This window comes from Herpailurus yagouaroundi, unplaced genomic scaffold (assembly GCF_014898765.1).
Source record: "Herpailurus yagouaroundi ecotype Mexico unplaced genomic scaffold, PumYag 355, whole genome shotgun sequence".
In the NCBI taxonomy this organism is placed as follows: Eukaryota; Metazoa; Chordata; class Mammalia; order Carnivora; family Felidae; genus Herpailurus; species Herpailurus yagouaroundi.
In genome coordinates this window covers 8,224,059-8,242,129 of record NW_024412572.1, presented here as the reverse complement: position 1 = coordinate 8,242,129, position 18,071 = coordinate 8,224,059, and the positions used below count along the sequence as shown (strand labels likewise).

Here is an 18,071-nt window from a genome sequence, read left to right as displayed (position 1 = left end):
GGTAATATGAGGGCCTTATATTTGAGGTATCATATCATGTCCTCCTCTTCTTGATGACAGAATTCCAAGGAATTCCAAGGAATTTTCTGACCATCATAATACAGTTCTACCATGAATTAAATGCATATGGAGATGGGACACCTTCTTTAGGAAGCTTCTTCTATAATGGAATCCTAGCTACTATATCTAATCTAATTTTCCTTTTTAATGCACTGAAGTATGAGTGACTCTCAACCATATGCATCTCTAATTAAGAATTTCTGTACTGGAGTTATTATTGTAATTACTTCTGTTAATAACAGTCTCCTCAATTTCTTTGTGTTAGATTGTACTATTCATTCACAATTATTCACCCAAACTTCTCTATAGGTACAGTATACTTCTGTGTCACATTATCTTTGGGACAAAGATAGCACTGTGACTTGCTTTGGCCCCTAGAATGTGAGCAGCCATGATATGTCATATTTGAGCAAAAACCTAAAATATGCATGTGTGGTTTAGCTAATTGCCCCCTTTGTGAGCATCTGCCCCCTCTGCCATGAGAAAAACATGGCCTACCGGCTGGATGCTTCTTCAACCTGTGCTCTGGAATGAAGTAGCATACAGAACCCGGTCAAACTCAGCCTAGCTGAGCCCAGAAAAACTGCAACTGATCAACATCCTCATGTAACATGACCAGGTATAAATGTTTCTGGTTTTAAGTCACTGAGACTTTGGGATTGTTTGTTCCTACAGCAAAAGCTGACTGATATACTCTTATTAGACTGTCAAATTCCTAAGTGAAATAAACGTATTTATTCTTTATGATATGTCCTCATACTGAGAACAATGCTCTGAAATTGTGGGCTCCTAATAAGCACATACATAAGAGGGTAAGATTTTTTATGTCCAAAGTTTGGAATCAGTTCATAATTCCTGTCACTGACACACTGACTGCACCATCATATTAATCTCCTTAAAATCATGTTCAGAATTATTCTCATCCTCCTTCTCATTCCTTGATTTTGATCTATTGAGTTATGCCTGATTGATGAAGAAAACCCAAAGAATTTAGGTTTCACAGAAAGGAAATTGGATCTTGGCCATCATATACAGTTGACCTTTGAATAACACAAGTTTGAACTGTGTGGGTCCACTTACACACAGACTGTTCCAATAAATATAGAACAGTACTATAAATGTATTTTTTTCATATAATTTTTTTTAATTTTGTATTTAAAAAAAGGTTTTTTTTTCTTTTTCTTTTTTTTTTTAGAGAGAGAGAGAATGTGAGTAAGGGAGGGGACAGAAGGAGAGAGAGAGAATCTTTTTTTAAATTTTTTTATTTTTTAAAATTTACATCCAAATTAGTTAGCATATAGTGAAACAATGATTTCGGGAGTAGATTCCTTAATGCCCCTTACCCATTTAGCCCACTCCCCCTCCCACAACCCCTCCAGCAACCCTCAGTTTGTTCTCCATATTTACAAGTCTCTTCTGTTTTGTCCCTCTCCCTGTTTTTATATTAGTTTTGTTTCCCTTCCCTTATGTTCATCTGTTTTGTCTCTTAAAGTCTTCATATGAGTGAAGTCATATGATTTTTGTCTTTCTCTGACTAATTTTGCTTAGCATAATACCCTTCAGTTCCATCCATGTAGTTGCAAATGGCAAGATTTCATTCTTTTTGATTGCTGAGTAATACTCCATTGTATATATATATACCACATCTTTATTCATTCATCCATCAATGGACATTTGGGCTCTTTCCATACTTTGGCTATTGCTGATAGTGCTTCTATAAACATGGGGGCGCATGTGTCCCTTTGAAATAGCACACCTGTATCCGTGGATAAATGCCTAGTAGTACAATTGCTGGGTTGTAGGGTAGTTCTATTTTTAGTTTTTTGAGGAACCTCCATACCGTTTTCCAGAGTGGCTGCATCAGTTTGCATTCCGACCAGCAGTGCAAAAGAGATCCTCTTTCTCCACATCCTCACCAACATCTGTTGTTGCCTGAGTTGTTAATGTTAGCCATTTGGACAGGTGTCAGGTGGTATCTCATTGTGGTTTTATTTGTATTTCCCTGATGATGAGTGATGTTGAGCATTTTTTCATGTGTCGGTTGGCCATCTGGATGTCTTCCTTGGAGAAGTGTTTATTCATGTCTTTTGCCCATTTCTTCACTGGATTATTTGTTTTTTGGGTGTTGAGTTTGATAAGTTCTTTGTAGATTTTGGATACTAACCCTTTATCTGATACGTCATTTGCAAATATCTTCTCCCATTATGTCGATTGCCTTTTAGTTTTGCTGATTGTTTCCTTACTGTGCAGAAGCTTTTTATTTTGATGAGGTCCCAGTAGTTCACTTTTGCTTTTGTTTCCCTTGCCTCCAGAAATGTGTTGAGTAAGAAGTTGCTGTGGCCAAGATCAAAGAGGTTTTTGCCTGCATTCTCCTTGACGATTTTGATGGCTTCCTGACTTACATTGAGGTCTTTTATCCATTTTGAGTTTATCTTTGCGTAGGGTGTAAGAAAGTGGTCCAGGTTCAACTTCTGCATGTCACTATCCAGTTTTCCCAGCACAACTTGCTGAAGAGACTGTCTTTATTCCATTGGATATTCTTTCCTGCTTTGTCAAAGATTAGTTGGCAATATGTTTGTGGGTCCATTTCTGGGTTCTCTATTCTGTTCCATTGATCTGAGTGTCTGTTCTTGTGCCAGTACCATATTGTCTTGATGATTACACCTTTGTAGTATAGCTTGAAGTCTGGGATTGTGATGCCTCCTGCTTTGGTTTTCTTTTTCAAGATCGCTTTGGATATTCAGGGTCTTTTCTGGTTCCATACAAATTTTAGGATCATTTGTTCTAGCTCTGTGAAGAATGCTGGTGTTACTTTGATAGGGATTGCATTGAACATGTAGATTGCTTTGGGTAGTATCGACATTTTAACAATATTTGTTCTTTCTCTTCAGGAGCATGGAATCTTTTTCCATTTTTTTGTGTCTTCTTCAATTTCTTTCATAAGCTTTCTATAGTTTTCAGTGTATAGATTTTTCACCTCTTTGGTTAGATTTATTCCTAGGTATTTTATGGTTTTTTGTGCAACTGTAAATGGGATCGATTCCTTGATTTCTCTTTCTGTCACTTCATTGTTGGTGTATAGGAATGCAACCAATTTCTGTGCATTGATTTTATATCCTGGAACTTTGCTGAATTCATGAATCAGTCCTAGCAGTTTTTTGGTGGAATCTTTTGGGTTTTCCATATAGAGTATCATGTCATCTGCGAAGAGTGAAAGTTTGACCTCCTCCTGGCCAATTTGGATGCCTTTTATTGCTTTGTGTTGTCTGATTGCAGAGGCTAAGACTTCCGATACTATGTTGAATAACAGTGGCGAGAGTGGACATCCCTGTCTTGTTCCTGACCTTAGGGGGAAAGCTCTCCGTTTTTCCCCATTGAGGATGATATTAGTGTTGGGTCGTTCATATATGGCTTTTATGATCTCGAGGTATGCTCCTTCTATCCCTACTTTCTTGAGGGTTTTTATCAAGAAAGGCTGCTGTATTTTGTCAAATGCTTTCTCTGCATCTATTGAGAGGATCATATGGTTCTTGTCCTTTCTTTTATTGATGTGATAAATCACGTTAATTGTTTTTGCAGATATTGAACCAGCCCTGCATCCCAATCTCCACTTGGTCATGATGAATAATTTTTTTAATGTATTGTTGGATCCAGTTGGCTAATATCTTGTTGAGGATTTTTGCATCCATGTTCATCAGGGAAATTGGTCTATAGTTCTCCTTTTTAGTGGGGTCTCTGTCTGGTTTTGGAATCAAGGTAATGCTGGCTTCATAGAAAGAGTTTGGAAGTTTTCCTTCCATTTCTAATTTTTGGAACACTTTCAAAAGAATAGGTGTTAACTCTTCCTTAAATGTTTGGTAGAATTCCTCTGGAAAGCCATCTGGCCCTGGACTCTTGTTTTTTTGGCAGATTTTTGATTACTAATTCAATTTCCTTACTGGTTATGGGTCTGTTCAAATTTTCTATTTCTTCCTGTTTCAGTTTTGGTAGTGTATATGTTTCTAGGAATTTGTCCATTTCTTCCAGATTGCCCATTTTATTGGCGTGTAATTGCTCATAATATTCTCTTATTATTGTTTTTATTTCTGTTGTGTTGGTTGTGATCTCTCCCCTTACATTCTTGATTTTATTTATTTGGGTCCTTTCCTTTTTCTTTTTGATCAAACTGGCTAGTGGTTTATCAACTTTGTTAATTCTTTCAAAGAACCAGCTTCTGGTTTCATTGATCTGTTCTACTGTTTTTTTGGTTTCGATAGCATTAATTTCTGCTCTAATCTTTATTATTTCCTGTATTCTGCTGGTTTGGGGTTTTATTTGCTGTTCTTTTTCCAGCTCCTTAAGGTGTAAGGTTAGGTTGTATATCTAAGATCTCTCTTCCTTCTTTAGGAAGGCCTGGATTGCTATATACTTTCCTCTTATGACTGCCTTTGCTGCATCCCAGAGGTTTTGGATTGTGGTGTTATCATTTTCATTGACTTCCAGATACTTTTTAATTTCCTTTTTAACTGCTTGGTTAGCCCATTCATTCTTTAGTAGGATTTTCTTCAGTCTCCAAGTATTTGTTACCTTTCCAAATTTTTTCTTGTGGTTGATTTCGAGTTTCATAGCATTGTTGTCTGAAAATATGCACAGTATGATCTCGATCTTTTTGTACTTGCTGAGGGCTGGTTTGTGTCCCAGTATATGGTCTATTCTGGAGAATGTTCCATGTGTACTGGAGAAGAATGTATATTCTGCTGCTTTAGGATGAAATGTTCTGAATATATCTGTTAAGTCCATCTGGTCCAGTGTGTCGTTCAAGGCCATTGTTTCCTTGTTGATTTTTTGATCAGATGATCTGTCCATTGCTGTGAGTGGGGTGTTGAAGTCTCCTACTATTATGGTATTTCTATTGATGAGTTTCTTTATGTTTGTGATTAATTGACTTATATATTAGGATGCTATCACATTTGGCAGACAAATGTTTACAATTGTTAGGTCTTCTTGGTCTATAGACCCCTTGATTATGATATAATGCCCTTCTGCATCTCTTGATACAGTCTTTATTTTAAAGTCTAGATTATCTGATATAAGTATGGCTATACCAGCTTTCTTTTGTTGACCATTAGCATGATAGATGGTTCTCCATCCCCTTATTTTCAATCTGAAGGTGTCTTTAGGTCTAAAGTGGGTCCCTTGTAATCAGCATATAGATGGATCTTGTTTTCTTATCCATTCTGTTATTGTATGTCTTTTGATTGGAGCATTGAGTCCATTGACGTTTAGAGTGAGTATTGAAAGATATGAATTTATTGCCATCATGATGCTTGTAGAGTTGGAGTTTCTGGTGGTGTTCTCTGGTCCTTTCTAATCTTTTGTTGCTTTGGGTATTTATTTATTTATTTATTTATTTATTTATTTATTTATTTATTTATTTATATTTTTTCATCTTTTCTCCCCTCAGAGAGTCGCCCTTAAAATTTCTTGCAGGGCTGGTTTAGTGGTCACAAACTCCTTTAATTTTTGTTTGTCTGGGAAACTTTTTATCTCTCCTTCTATTTTGAATGACAGCCTTGCTGGCTGCATATTTTTCTGATTCAGCATACTGCCACTCCTTTCTGGCCTGCCAAGTTTCTGTGGATAGGTCTGCTGCAAACCTGATCTGTCTTCCCTTGTATGTGAGGGACTTTTTTTTCCCTTCCTGCTTTCATGATTCTAGAGAGAGTATCTTTTTTTTTAAAAAATTTTTTAATATTTATTTATTTTTGACAGAGAGAGAGAGAGAGAGAGAGAGGGAGAGAGACAGAGCATGAGTGGGGGAGGGGAAGAGAGAGAGGGAGACACAAAATCCGAAGCAGGCTCCAGGCTCTGAGCTGTCAGCACAAAGCCCAATGCAGGGCTCAATCCGACTGAGCCACCCAGGCGCCCCTAGAGAGAGTATCTTAAGTAGGCTCCACGCTCAGTGAGGAATGCAACTCAGGGCTTGATCCCATGACTCTGGGATCATGACCTGAGCCAAAATCAAGAGTCAGATGCTCAACCAACTGAGCCACTCAGGTGCCCCTCCATATGATTTTTTTTTAAGTTTATTTATTTATTTTTTGAGAGAGAAATACAGCATCAGTGGGGGAGGGGCAGAGAGAGAGGGAGAGAGACGATCTCAAGTAGGCTCCACAGTGTCAGTGCAGAGCCCAATGCAGGGCTCGAACCCATGAGCAATGAAATCATGACCTGAGCCAAAATCAAGAGTCAGACACTTAACTGGCGAGCCACCCAGGTGCCCCCATCTGATTTCCTTAATAACAGTTTATTTTCCCTACCTTATTTCATTGTATGAATACAGTTTATAATATATATAACATATAAAACATGTGTTAACTGTGTATGTTATCAAAAGACTTCCGGTCAACAGGTTATTAGCAGTGAAGTTTTGGGGGGAGTCAAAAGTTTTATGTGGATTTTCAACTGCACAAGGTAAGTGTCAGCACACCTAACCTGCACATTGTTCAAGAGTCAACTGGATACTATTTCCATTCCTAGATACCCTATAATGGTTGAGTAGAAAGACTCTGCTCTAAACGTGCTTATGTGGCTTAGCTCCATGTTCACTTTTGAATTTAAGACAGGCCACAAACTTTACTTGGGAGGTCCCACTGCAAAGAAAATAGTCTAACTCTTACCTTCAATTATCCAGTAAATTCCTCTACCTTGTACCGAGACCACTGTAGGCATTGTGCAGGAATCAGAGATAATATAAGGAAGAATTCTGGGCTTCCAGGGCTTAGAATGTAATTCAAGGGATCAAGTATATGTGTAAAAGTCTAAGACAATCAAGAGTTATATACTAGTTAATCCTTTACAAGAAGTTGTATGTATGGTGGGAAAGAGAGCTGGTTTGGAAATCAGGACACCTGGTTCTAGTCTTGCTCTGTTGCTGGCTACTTAAGTTACTTTGGGAAGATCTTCTCACTCTTCTGTGCATGTACAGAAAGAATTGAACAGGTTACTATAAGGTCCTTCACACTTGTATGGTAAAGGTTGTGTTCAGAGGACCTCTTTGTTTTCCTGTCCCCTGCTCCCATCTCTAAGCTAGTCTGATTTCAGCCCAGTCCTAGGAACCTCCTTTACCTTGAGTTATGGGCCAGATGATGGAGCTGACTTGAGAGGGAAAAATCTCAGCACACAAGTCCACAATTGTGCTCAGATCCCACCAACTCATCAAGGAGGAGTGGAAAGAGGAGCTCTTGGAAAGCTCACTTAACCCCAAGGAACAACTTGGGCTGGGCTTTGCTGGAGCAAAGCTGGGTGCCCGAAGCTGCTGTGTTAGTTGCCTGGGGCTCATCCATGGTGGGATAGGCTTCTGGAGGAAGAGCTTGAAGAGAAGCTGTCCAGGTGACTGATATCCAGATACACAATAGACAATATCTCTCTGAAGCCCTTTTGCTTGATTCAGAGAGCTAAACACCCTCCACCCTCTGGCAAAACCAGTTCTACAAAGACAGGTAGCCTGTCCATAAATAGGGCTTCTGAAACCGGAAATGTCCCATTTGACATGAAAGAAGGAAAGGGTTGAGAGAAATGGCAAACAGAACTTTTTTGAACATCCACTGATGCTTTTCAGATCGTTCTTTGGAAAAATACAGAAAGTAGAGATAATCTCATAGGCTAAAATACCTTGCGAGCCTTGGGGATTAGCCTTCTCTACTCACCTGGCTCCTTTGCTGAAAATGTATTTTAATTCCCAGCCCAGGGCCTTGAGGGGATTGCTCAGATGGCCAAGGGATTGCTTTCTCTGTTGTAGGCTGTCTTCATTTGGCTGCGTGACTGCTGTGGATTTTTTCCAGGTGTTTAGAGGAGCTGGGACCACAGTGTGTCTTAATGGACTCTTATCAGAGTTAGGTTCTTTAAAGCAAAGGAATTCATTTAAGAAAAGCCCCCTCCATTTATATGAAATCAGTTTTCTTTGCAAAGTGCTCCCGGCAATTCAGCAAAAGAAAGCAGAGGGTGGTGACAAGATAACACTGTAAACAAGAATAATGGCTTTACTTACTTGGGACTCCAGACACCAGCCGCAAGGGGCGCAGCACGCGGAATGCCCTCAGTGCCTTCACATCAAATCCAGCTCCTTTCCCTCCTAGAGCATTTGCCCCGTCAGCTTTGGTGGCTTGTTCTAAAATTGCACTAAAAAGCCTAGAAGAGAAGAAGGGGAGAAGGAGCTGTCAGACTCTGAATTCTCTGAAGGAAGCCTGGGACAGCAGAGTTCGCAGGTGCCTCCAGCCTGGGAACCAGTGCCAAGGTGTGTGGGGGGAAGGGACTGTGACCATCATAAGATGACATTCCCTCAGTGTGGGTATCACCCAAGGGACATATCCACTGCCTAGAAAGGTCCGAGAGGGGATAGGCAGGCCATTTGTAGTCATAAAGTTGTGCATGAACACAAATGGCTTTGTATAAGCTAGGTGGCCTGCATAGAAGTGTAAAGCCACTAAAGTTTGCAGTAGTGCCTCTGTCCCTTTGTGGTGTCCTCTCCCCACTCCAGGATTCCTAAAGCTGGCCTTCACGTGGCCAGGAACCACATCCTCTTTCCTCCCCACTTACTTTCTTACTCCTAACAATTCCCTTTTGATTTAAACTGGGCACAAATAAATGATAGCATAGAAACTGGCTTTGTGCTGCGGATATAAGGATGGGAAACTGACCACTGGCTTTAGTAACATGCAGACCACTTAGACTTTGAAACATCTGTTTGGTGGAGTGATGGGGACAATGCCTAATAGATATGGGTTCAAGAGAAGACAGCAAGAAAAGTTTGAGACAGCTCTAACACAACTATAATGCAAGCCACAAATTTGAGCCATATATGTAATTGAAACTTTCTAGATTAGTGCTGAGTGGCCATGTGGCTGGTGGCTACAGTATGGACAACCCTTCTGATGAGCTTTGCTGTCAAAGGTGGTAGAAGAAAAAAGATGGTTACAGGAGAGGGTATGGAATCAAGAGAGTTGTGTTTGCTTTAATTTTTTAAAAATGTTTATTTACTTTTGAGAGAAACTTATTTACCAGAGAGAGAGACAGAGGCATGAGCAGAGGAGGGGCAGAGATGGAGACACAGAATCCAAAGCAGGCTCCAGGCTCCGAGCTGTCAGCACAGAGCCTGATGTGGGGCTGCAACTCACAAATCGTGAGATCATGACCTGAACCGAAGTCGCACGCTCAACCAACTGAGCCACCCAGGTGCCCCAAGTAGTGTTTGCTTTTAAATGGGAGATACAGCAACATTTTTATATGTGATGGGAGTTATGTAACAGAGACAGGTGATCTGGCAATGCAGAAGTGAGGGAATAATTACTGGAAGGACTGATACCCTTCAGTAGGCAGGAAGGTATCTCATGTACCCTGAGGGGTATTGGCCCTAGATAGGAGAAGGGATGGTTTATCATGGTTCTAGTAGGAGGGCACATTATAGCGGTACAGATGTTATCCTGATTGTACCTGTTTTTTCAGGGAAACAGGGAGCAAGGTCATCAGCTGAAAATGCAAATGAGGAGTGGGTACTGGAAATTTGAAGGGTGAGGCAAAGGTATAAAAGAATCACCAAAGAAAGCAAAGAGTGAATGAGGAAGGCACATGTAGTAGGATTGCCAGATATCATCAAGGACCTATTTGAAGTTGGTGGTCATGACTGTAAAGTGAAACCCATCAGCTCAGCTTTAAGTTTCTCTACCCCTTTCAATGGCATAGCTTCAGGTACCAGATGGATCTCCATCTAGTTGTATTTGATTGTGGTTGGTGTTTTTCCAAATGAGCAAGGTAGATGAATAGAAAAATGAGGAAGTTGACTGTACATGGTAGTGAGAGATTATGATGGGCTGGGCATTTAAGCTGGTTAAAAGGAGGACTGGACACAATGGGTGGAGGAACAGAGAGAATGGGACAGGGTGAATGGATTGTCAGAGTCAAAGTGCAAGAGGGAATAAGCTGGAAATACGGGTGGTATTGTTTACAGAGTGGGATGTTTGGTTTGACATTATGGGGGAGGGCTCAGTTATTACTTATGGCAGGGATAGTGGCTATAACCATGGGAGTGTGCACCTGGAGTCAGGATGGAGTCAGGGTCGCTGGGTGGGGAAGATATCAAGGAACCAAGAAGCTACTGGAAGGGACAGTAGCAATACTAAGTTTGGAGAGAATGGGAATGAACCAAGAGCTCATGTCTTCAAGGAATAGAGTCCCATAGAGGCCTACAGAGGATCCCATAAGGAGAAGTAGGGGTAGAAGGGTCTGATCACACACATTAAAACTGGAAGTTGCTAGGGAAGGGGAGGGGTAGCCATCTGAAAGCAGAAATAAGAGAAACACAGGGCCCTTCTCCTGACCTCTGGGTTGTGGAACAAGGCATTTGGGAGAGAGTGGTAATCTCTTGAGAGAATGCAAGGGAGGCAGGACTCTTGGGGGGAGTCAGGGAGTTAAATGAGAGGCCAGAGACAAAGCTGAGGGTTTAGGGCAGCACTTGGGCCATCTGCTCTGTAAATGAAGTTTTGTTAGAGTTCAACTACACCCATCGTTTACATATTGCTGTTGTCTATTGCTGTTTTCTCACTAAAGTTGAATAGTTGGGACAAAGAGTACGTGGTTTGCAAGCTGAAAATGGGCATGTTGCCCTTTATAGAAAATGTTTGCTGACATCTGAATGGGCGATGGCTTGTGGGGAGCAGAGGGCACAGTGGAAAGGTTTCAGCGGGATGGAGAGGGAGAAGGGGTCAGAAGATGCAGAGAACCATGTGGGAATGGGAACCTGGAATCTTGGGCTTTTTGTGGTGACCAAGAAAATTAGGGGAAAGAAAAGACACACAGGGCAATTTCTGTCCTTTGTACTAGAGATGACCACCGATTCACTGTCAGTAGAGTGTGTGCTGGGTCATGGTCTAGGGTCAGGGGGAAGCCCAGGTATCAGACTGGGTCCCCACATCTGGCCTGAACTGAAGACCAGGGCAACTTTGTTCTTGAGGAATAGGCTTGAGCTCCTTAAATGACTCATGCCCCAGGGAACTAGATCTGAAAACAGGGGAGGCTGCAGCTAGGGGCCTAGCTTTGAAGAAACTCAAATCCAGGCAGGGCCCAGCAATTGAGGGAGTTGGTCTAGATTAAGGATTTCCAAACTGTGCTCCATGGATCCCCTGGGGATATCTTGGACAGCAAGGCCAGAGAAAAGTGGCTGGAACACAGTGGCTTTCATGGGCCTTTGAGTAAGGCTTTAACAATGGGTTCTGCAGCTAAAAAGTTTGACAACACTGACCAGACCACATCTAAAGTCTTTCTTGGTCCTGTGATTCTTTCAGCTCAGCTTGGCAATTTGATGGTGTCATATGTTAGCTGGTGACATCCTGAACCCCAGGCAGAGTTGCCTTGATGAGGGGAGTGGGCTTCTTTCTCTGCAGAGAAATGTTCTTTCCACTGAAGTCTAGATTACTGAAATCTTAGAAAATGGAGACTAGTTTGCAAGTTTGTCAAACAGCATTCTAAATCCAAACCAGATTTGGTTCCTAGTATTTCCTGGAAGAAAGCAATATGCTTATTAGAGTACAAGTTGTTCACAAAATAGTATTCATTGAAGGGAACAGAGGTTAGACAACTTTTTTCTCTTTTCCCTGTCCCAACTTGATGCGGACACTTTATTAAGTGCCTGATTTTAATTTTTAAGGGGTAGAAAATTCAGGAATGGGTCTAGGAGGTGTTCTTGGCTTGTAGGGACTGGTGTGTTTTCCTTGATTAGGCACTGTAAAGCCCAAACCACTGCTTTGTGCCTACCTGTCCCTAAGGGCTGGGTTCAGATGTGGATGCTTGGTCAGAGGTGGGGACAGAATTCTCCAGGAGTTGTGTCTGGCAGTTTCCTAGTTGGACATTGGAGCTTTTTAAAAGAGAACAATGAGGCTCTAGAGGGCCCAGTGAGTCAGAAGAGCAGGGCCACCATATTGGGAGGAAGACAGGAGCAAAAGCTCCTGTGGCTGGAGTAGAGTGTCTTGAGCAGGGGATCTAGTGAAGATCCCGAGGTCCCTGGGTTGGGTAGGGAGAGGCCTCTGAAGTCCTCCCCACTTTCATTTAGTAGGCCCATCTCCACACTGTACCAAGGAAACTCTTCCACTTTGGGAAGGAAATGTGACCGGCTTGTGGGGGGGAAGGAAATGTGACCGGCTTGTGGGGGGGAAGGAAATGCCTCTTGTCCCAGGACCCCAGCATGGCAATGCAGAAATGAGAGAGCAGCTCTTAGCCTGGCACTCAGGCAGCAGGCAGGCACACCCACCTGTCTCCAGGGCCAGGCAGACCCCCTTCTGATCATAGAAGGGCAGAAGAAACCTTCCCCTAAGTAGCTGTAGATGAGGAGCCCAGGGAGTAGATACTTCCCAGGAGACATAAGGGAAGCAGAGGGATATCCATTTAATGTTATAAAAAGGGCAGGAAAAGAAGGTACAGCTGAAAGAGGTGGTTGAGCTATGCTCTGTGTGTGTGTGTGTGTGTGTGTGTGTGTGTGTGTGATTTTTCCAGTTAGAAGAATGGGCAGAGATTGATTGATTGGTTGATTGATTTAAGGTTTATTTATTTTTGAGAGAGAGAGCATGAGTGGGGGAAGTGCAGAGAGAGAGAGAGAGAATGAGAGAGAGAGAGAGAGAGAGAGACAGAGAATCCCAAGCAGGCTCCAAGCCCAGCATGGAGGCCAGCACAGGGCTCAATCCCACGACCACGAGATCATGACCTGAGCTGAAATCAAGTGTCAAACACTTACCAACTGAGCCAGCCAGGTGCCCGAGGCTGAGATTTAGATTAGACAGAGAGCCCCATGGGACCACTGCCCTTGGAGAAGAGAAACTAGGTGTCAAATATGTCCATGTGTGAGATCAATGGGGAAAAAGCCCAGAGGGTCATGGTGAACCACAGGCTCAGCAACCACCAGCATCATAACTTCTGTGGCCTAAACAATCTACCAGAGGCATCTTTTTGTTTTGTTTTGTTTTGTTTTGTTTTAAAATATGATTTATTGTCAAATTGGTTTCCATACAACACCCAGTGTGCATCCCAACAAGTGCCCTCCTCTGATCTTTTTGAAGGGGGCCTCTTCATCAGCCTCATGGCCTAGACCCCAGGAAGATGTGACTGAAACCTGGGCTGACTCCACAAAAAGTCTGCCCTCTGTGCTTATGGGGAGGAACAGCAAGGCGAGGGTCCAACCCAGCAAAAGACGAGCAAGTGTCACCAAGTGTGCAACTGCATGACAAGGCCCCTCTAGGGCTCCCTTTTGAGGTCTGCCCTGTGCCTCTTGTTTCCACCTCCCATGCTGTAGGTAGGGCCATGAAGGGGGCAGAGCGCTGTATGCACTCAACTCTAACTCATTTCCATAAATATGAGAAGAACATGTAGCTTCTCTGCCTAAACAAAGTTGGTCCCTGCAGGCACCCTCAACTCCTGATAAATCTCATTCCTGGGGCTCTTTTCTATGTGTGAAAGGTCCCCTGGGGCCTGAGGCCTAGAGAAAGACACTGAATTTGAAGGGATTTAGGGGCACTTGGAACAAGGCACCTCAAAGGCCTTTACTATGGCTTACTGAGTTAATGCAAGGTGTTTGTTCAGTTCTTCTTCGTTTATCCTGGCATGAACAAAAGCAGCAAGATCTCTTAGAGCTGCATCCTCACTCTGAGTCCTCTGGAGCCAGATCTATTCCTGGCAAATACTCCAATAACTTTGGTGCTTCTCATGTCACCCAAATAGCCCTGATGCTAATGTGGCCAAAGTGTGTCATTCATAGGCTGCACAAAAAAAAAGACAACAAAGAAAACCCCTAAAACAGTTCCAAACAACCCAAATAGCCATCCAGATGGCCAGAGACAAGGAAATAACTTCTAAATGATCTTGATTTTCTCTTGTTATTTCTTGCAGGAAAGACCAGTCAGTCCCATGAGAGAATGAGCAGTGAGTGCTATGGAGGAGTCCAGAAGGACCTATGTCTTCACTGGGATGGCACAAATGGCATCAATCAAAAATAGGCTCCTGGGATATGAGCCTGATGACATATTGACCTTGACACTGAAGCCTGTCAGAACTCCAAGGGAGTAAAAATGCAAGGTGGCCACTGTGTGACCACTCTCTGGGTTCAGAGTAATAGCAGATCAGTTCAAAGAAGCCAGCTTGTTCCTCAAGTAGGATCTGCTGTAAAGGTGCCCTCCCCTCAGAAAATAGATGACTGGTTGGAACTTCATGAACTGTGTCTTAGTAAATGACATTTTGCATAGCACATGCAGGCCTGTTTAGGGACAAACATTTCATAGACAGGCACCTGGGTGGCTCAGTCAGTTGAGCATCCGACTTCAGCTCAGGTCACGATCTCACGGTTCGTGAGTTCGAGCTCCACATCGGGCTCACTGCTGTCAGCCTGTCCATGCAGAGCCTCCTTCAGATCCTCTGTCCCCCTCTCTCTGCCCCTCCCCGACTTGCACTCTCTCAAAAATAAATAAATATTTAAAAACCCAAATATTTCATAAAGAATCTTTTTGCAAAGTTACTAATTCCTTGATAAGGAGATCATCACTTATAAATTTTATTTACAATTGCTTACATTGCTTTATTTTTTTTAAAGGCATATATTGACTTTGCTTCACCTTTTGCCACAGCAAAGCATCCCTCTAGGGAAAGGCGTTTTTGGCTCTAGTTGGGTTACCCACGACCTTGGCCCTTCATAGTTCTCTGCTTTCTCCTCACCCTTTTATCTTGAGCAGCCTGTTTCCTGGGACCCTGGACAAGGCCCACTGAAGAGGTGAGAGCAGGCATCTACAGGACGGTGTGTGCCAGCCTCGCCCCACCGCCATGCTCACAGGCAGGCTGGACTAACCCTGCTCAGGGATGTGGCAGGGAAACCAGTCTGAAGAGGTGTTGGGCCAGATGTGGTTGGAGACAGAATAAAAGACCTTAAGCAGAGGACTCAGCTGCATGGAGGACACTGAGTTTCATTAAAAGCACTCAGATTCCACTCCTGTGTGTGTCTGTGCATATGAGTGCACATGTGTGAGCATGTGTGTGTGTGAAGGAGGTGTTCCTAGGTAAGAGATCTTTTCCCTTTGGAGAAAGTCTGAATTCAAAGTGACTTTTAATAGATCCTCTCATCTTGCCTAGAGCCCAGTGCTACTGTGACCAAACCAAAAAGAGATACAAATACAGAAGGAAAAGGAGATATGCATTTGTTGATGGTAAGGGGTAAGGGGAGGGAATAGAGAAAGGTAGTTACACTTACCCTACAACCACAATTATAAAATCTAGTAAATTCCAGCCATTGCGGAGGTAAGCGTTGGGGTGAAAGAGAAGTCCATAGGCTATTACTTTTAAAAATGCTTCCACAGTAAAAATTATGAGAAAGAGATATTCCACTCGTTCCTAAGAAACAAAAATAGAAAAGAGAGAAAAATAGTCATTAGATTGGGGGTTTGTAACTTCTGAACCAGTAGAGTACACAAGCAGGTGGAGGAGAATGCTGTTCCCTCTGTGGTAGGATCTAGGGGGACACTGGGTGGGACCCCCAAACCAGATTACCAACTCCACAGTCTGTTTCAACCTTAGAGCTCCAATCCACTGGGCATTAAGGTTTTTTTTTTTTTTTTTAGTCTTCAAATGCCCCCTGTTAAAATGCAAATATTAGGGTGGTGGAAAAATTACACATTTTGGAGAAACATCTTATTTAGTTCATCAGTGAATGTCTCATTTCTCAGAAGAGACCTCATAATGTCTTGATCTAGAGGGAAATGATGTCAGGACAGAGAACACGGCTGAGAAAGGAGGGAACAGGACCACAAGAACAGTGTATTACAATACTGAGGTGACAAATCCTGAGGATAACAGAAGCTGCCTTGGAGAGTATTCTAATCAAGGTCTTCAAAATGACAGGACAGAAACACAACCACAAAGAAGTTGAGACACTGAAAATCTAACAGCAGCTCAAACAGAGCCAATCTGCTCATATACACTGACCCTGAATTTGAAGTCTCTGTCTTTCTTGAGAAAATAAAAAAATCTTTGTCCAAAGACACAGACCAGGTCAGTCAAGAAAATCAGCATTTCTAGGATGGAGGCAGGCACTGGGGTGGGGCAGTGAAGGCAAAAGGCTCAGCTGTTTTTTCAAGGGTGGGAGGTAGTCTTTTTCCTCCCTCTGCCATCTTGAAGAAAGGCTTTGCATTTAAGGATGAAGCTCCTGTCCCTGGGAGCCCACACGTAACAGGACAAACTCTTTGGCTCAATTAGAGCGAGCCGACTCTGTGCTGATTCACTGGCTTCCCTCACCACTAATTGCTTTCTCCCACAACCTTGTTCCCAGTGCATAGCCTTAATGGCCCCCACCAGGCAAAGGCTGCCTGGATGCCTTCATGCTCCACTGCTCGCCTCTGCAGGAGCCTCAGCTCATCTCACACTGGAGCCACAAAACACCAGTCCACATGGCATTCAGCCACAGGTTGAAAGCCTGATTACAGGCTCCAATGGGCGCTAGGCTCAGAACCCTCGGACCTATCTTCCCATCCTCTGTTGGATCAGACAGAGCTCACCAAAGACCTCCAGGTCTCACCCACACTGTGGAGAGGGGGCATCACCTGGGAAGGCACACCCCCTCCTGCCTTGCCTGCTGGGAGGGGGCTCCAAGACCAGGGACATTAGTAGCCTAATGGATAGCTCTGTGGGGAGATGCCTGACCACACATGTGCCTGTGCTCCCATCCATTTTTTCCCTGATGCACTAGACTTGGAGTGAGTGCCAGCCTCACTGCGTCCGGCTTTGGGTGAAGCAGTTTGAAGTTGCAAAGTTTAAGAATGCAGAATTCTGGGCCCTATCCAGACCTACTAAAGTAGATGTCCTGGCTGTGGAGCCTGGAAATGTGCATTGCAGACAATTCTAGGTGTTTCTGAGGCACCCAAAAGTTTAAGAACCACTGGCTCATGTGCTGATGAAGGTCCTGATCAGGCAGTAGCTGTGGGAAGGGGATGGAGAATCCAGAATTAACAAGCACCTCAGGGGCAGACTTGTGTTTTACTTACTACCCATTACAGCATCATAAGGTTGGTCTGGGGATGTGGCTGCATGGGGTGGGGGAGATGACCCAGGAACCAATAGTAGTATGTGGGAGCCTCTGGTCTTTTAAAATTAGGTGATTTGGGGGTTAAAATATCTATTAGGACAGTGTTGAAAGCATGTTACAAAAGGGCACAGTGCAACCTGAGGAAACTTGTGTAAGGTTATGTGTGTGTGTGTGTGTGTGTGTGTGTGTGTGTGTGTGTGTGTGTAGAGCCTCAGGTAATACAGGCATCTGATTGGCTGGAGTGAAGGCTAAGAGGAAGTGGGGCTGGAGAGGTTGGTAGGAGGAAGATGACCAGGGGTTTTGTGGCTACACCTGCGTGCTTGAATTCTACACTGAGGAGATAGTGAATGATGGGGTTAGATGTGTATTGTAGTCTGGCACTGGTCTATGTAAGGAGGGTGGTGATGGGGTGGGAGGATTTGGGGGGAGGTGACCCATGTAGAGATCATGGAGGCTTGAGCCAAGGTAGGCATTGGGATTGGTGAGAAGTAGGTAGGTAGGTTTGAGAGACAGAAGGATGTAATTTGGTTTCTGGTTGCATATAGGGGTTGGGGGAAGAGGCAGTGAAAGAAATGCACTGCCCCCCTCCCTGAGGTTTCTAACTTGGGTGACTGTGGATGGTGATGCCTCTCACTGCAGAGGGGGACATGAGGGGAGAGACAGCAGTTCTGGACTTGCTGAATTAAAGCATTTGTGGGACATTTAGTTGGGACTACTGGTCATCAGACATACAGAGTGGGGGTTCAGGAGGAGTATGGCTGTCAGGGGAGGCCTGGATGAGGTTGCCCTGGGAAAGTGTGCAGACTATAGAGAGGGGAGATGAGACTGGAACCCCTCTCCATAAGGGGCAATCTCATCCCAGGAAAGTGCTTTCACATTATGGGAATGCACCTCCTTGGCACAAGTTACAGGATTCTGCTTAAAGCCA

At 43.4% G+C, this 18,071-nt stretch overlaps 1 protein-coding gene across 23 annotated transcripts in view; it reads right to left on the bottom strand.

Annotated features, from left to right (window-relative positions):
* The window catches only part of CACNA1C (calcium voltage-gated channel subunit alpha1 C), a 761,926-nt gene that overhangs the window by 245,049 nt on the left and 498,806 nt on the right, over positions 1-18,071 (bottom strand). For all 23 annotated transcript variants that reach the window (XM_040463016.1, XM_040463040.1, XM_040463017.1 and 20 more), the window contains exons 4-5: positions 15,317-15,456; positions 8,090-8,229 (exon numbers count right to left, since the gene is read on the bottom strand). In XM_040463016.1, coding sequence (XP_040318950.1) covers positions 8,090-8,229; positions 15,317-15,456 — 280 coding nt within the window. The remainder of the gene's footprint in view (positions 1-8,089; positions 8,230-15,316; positions 15,457-18,071) is intronic.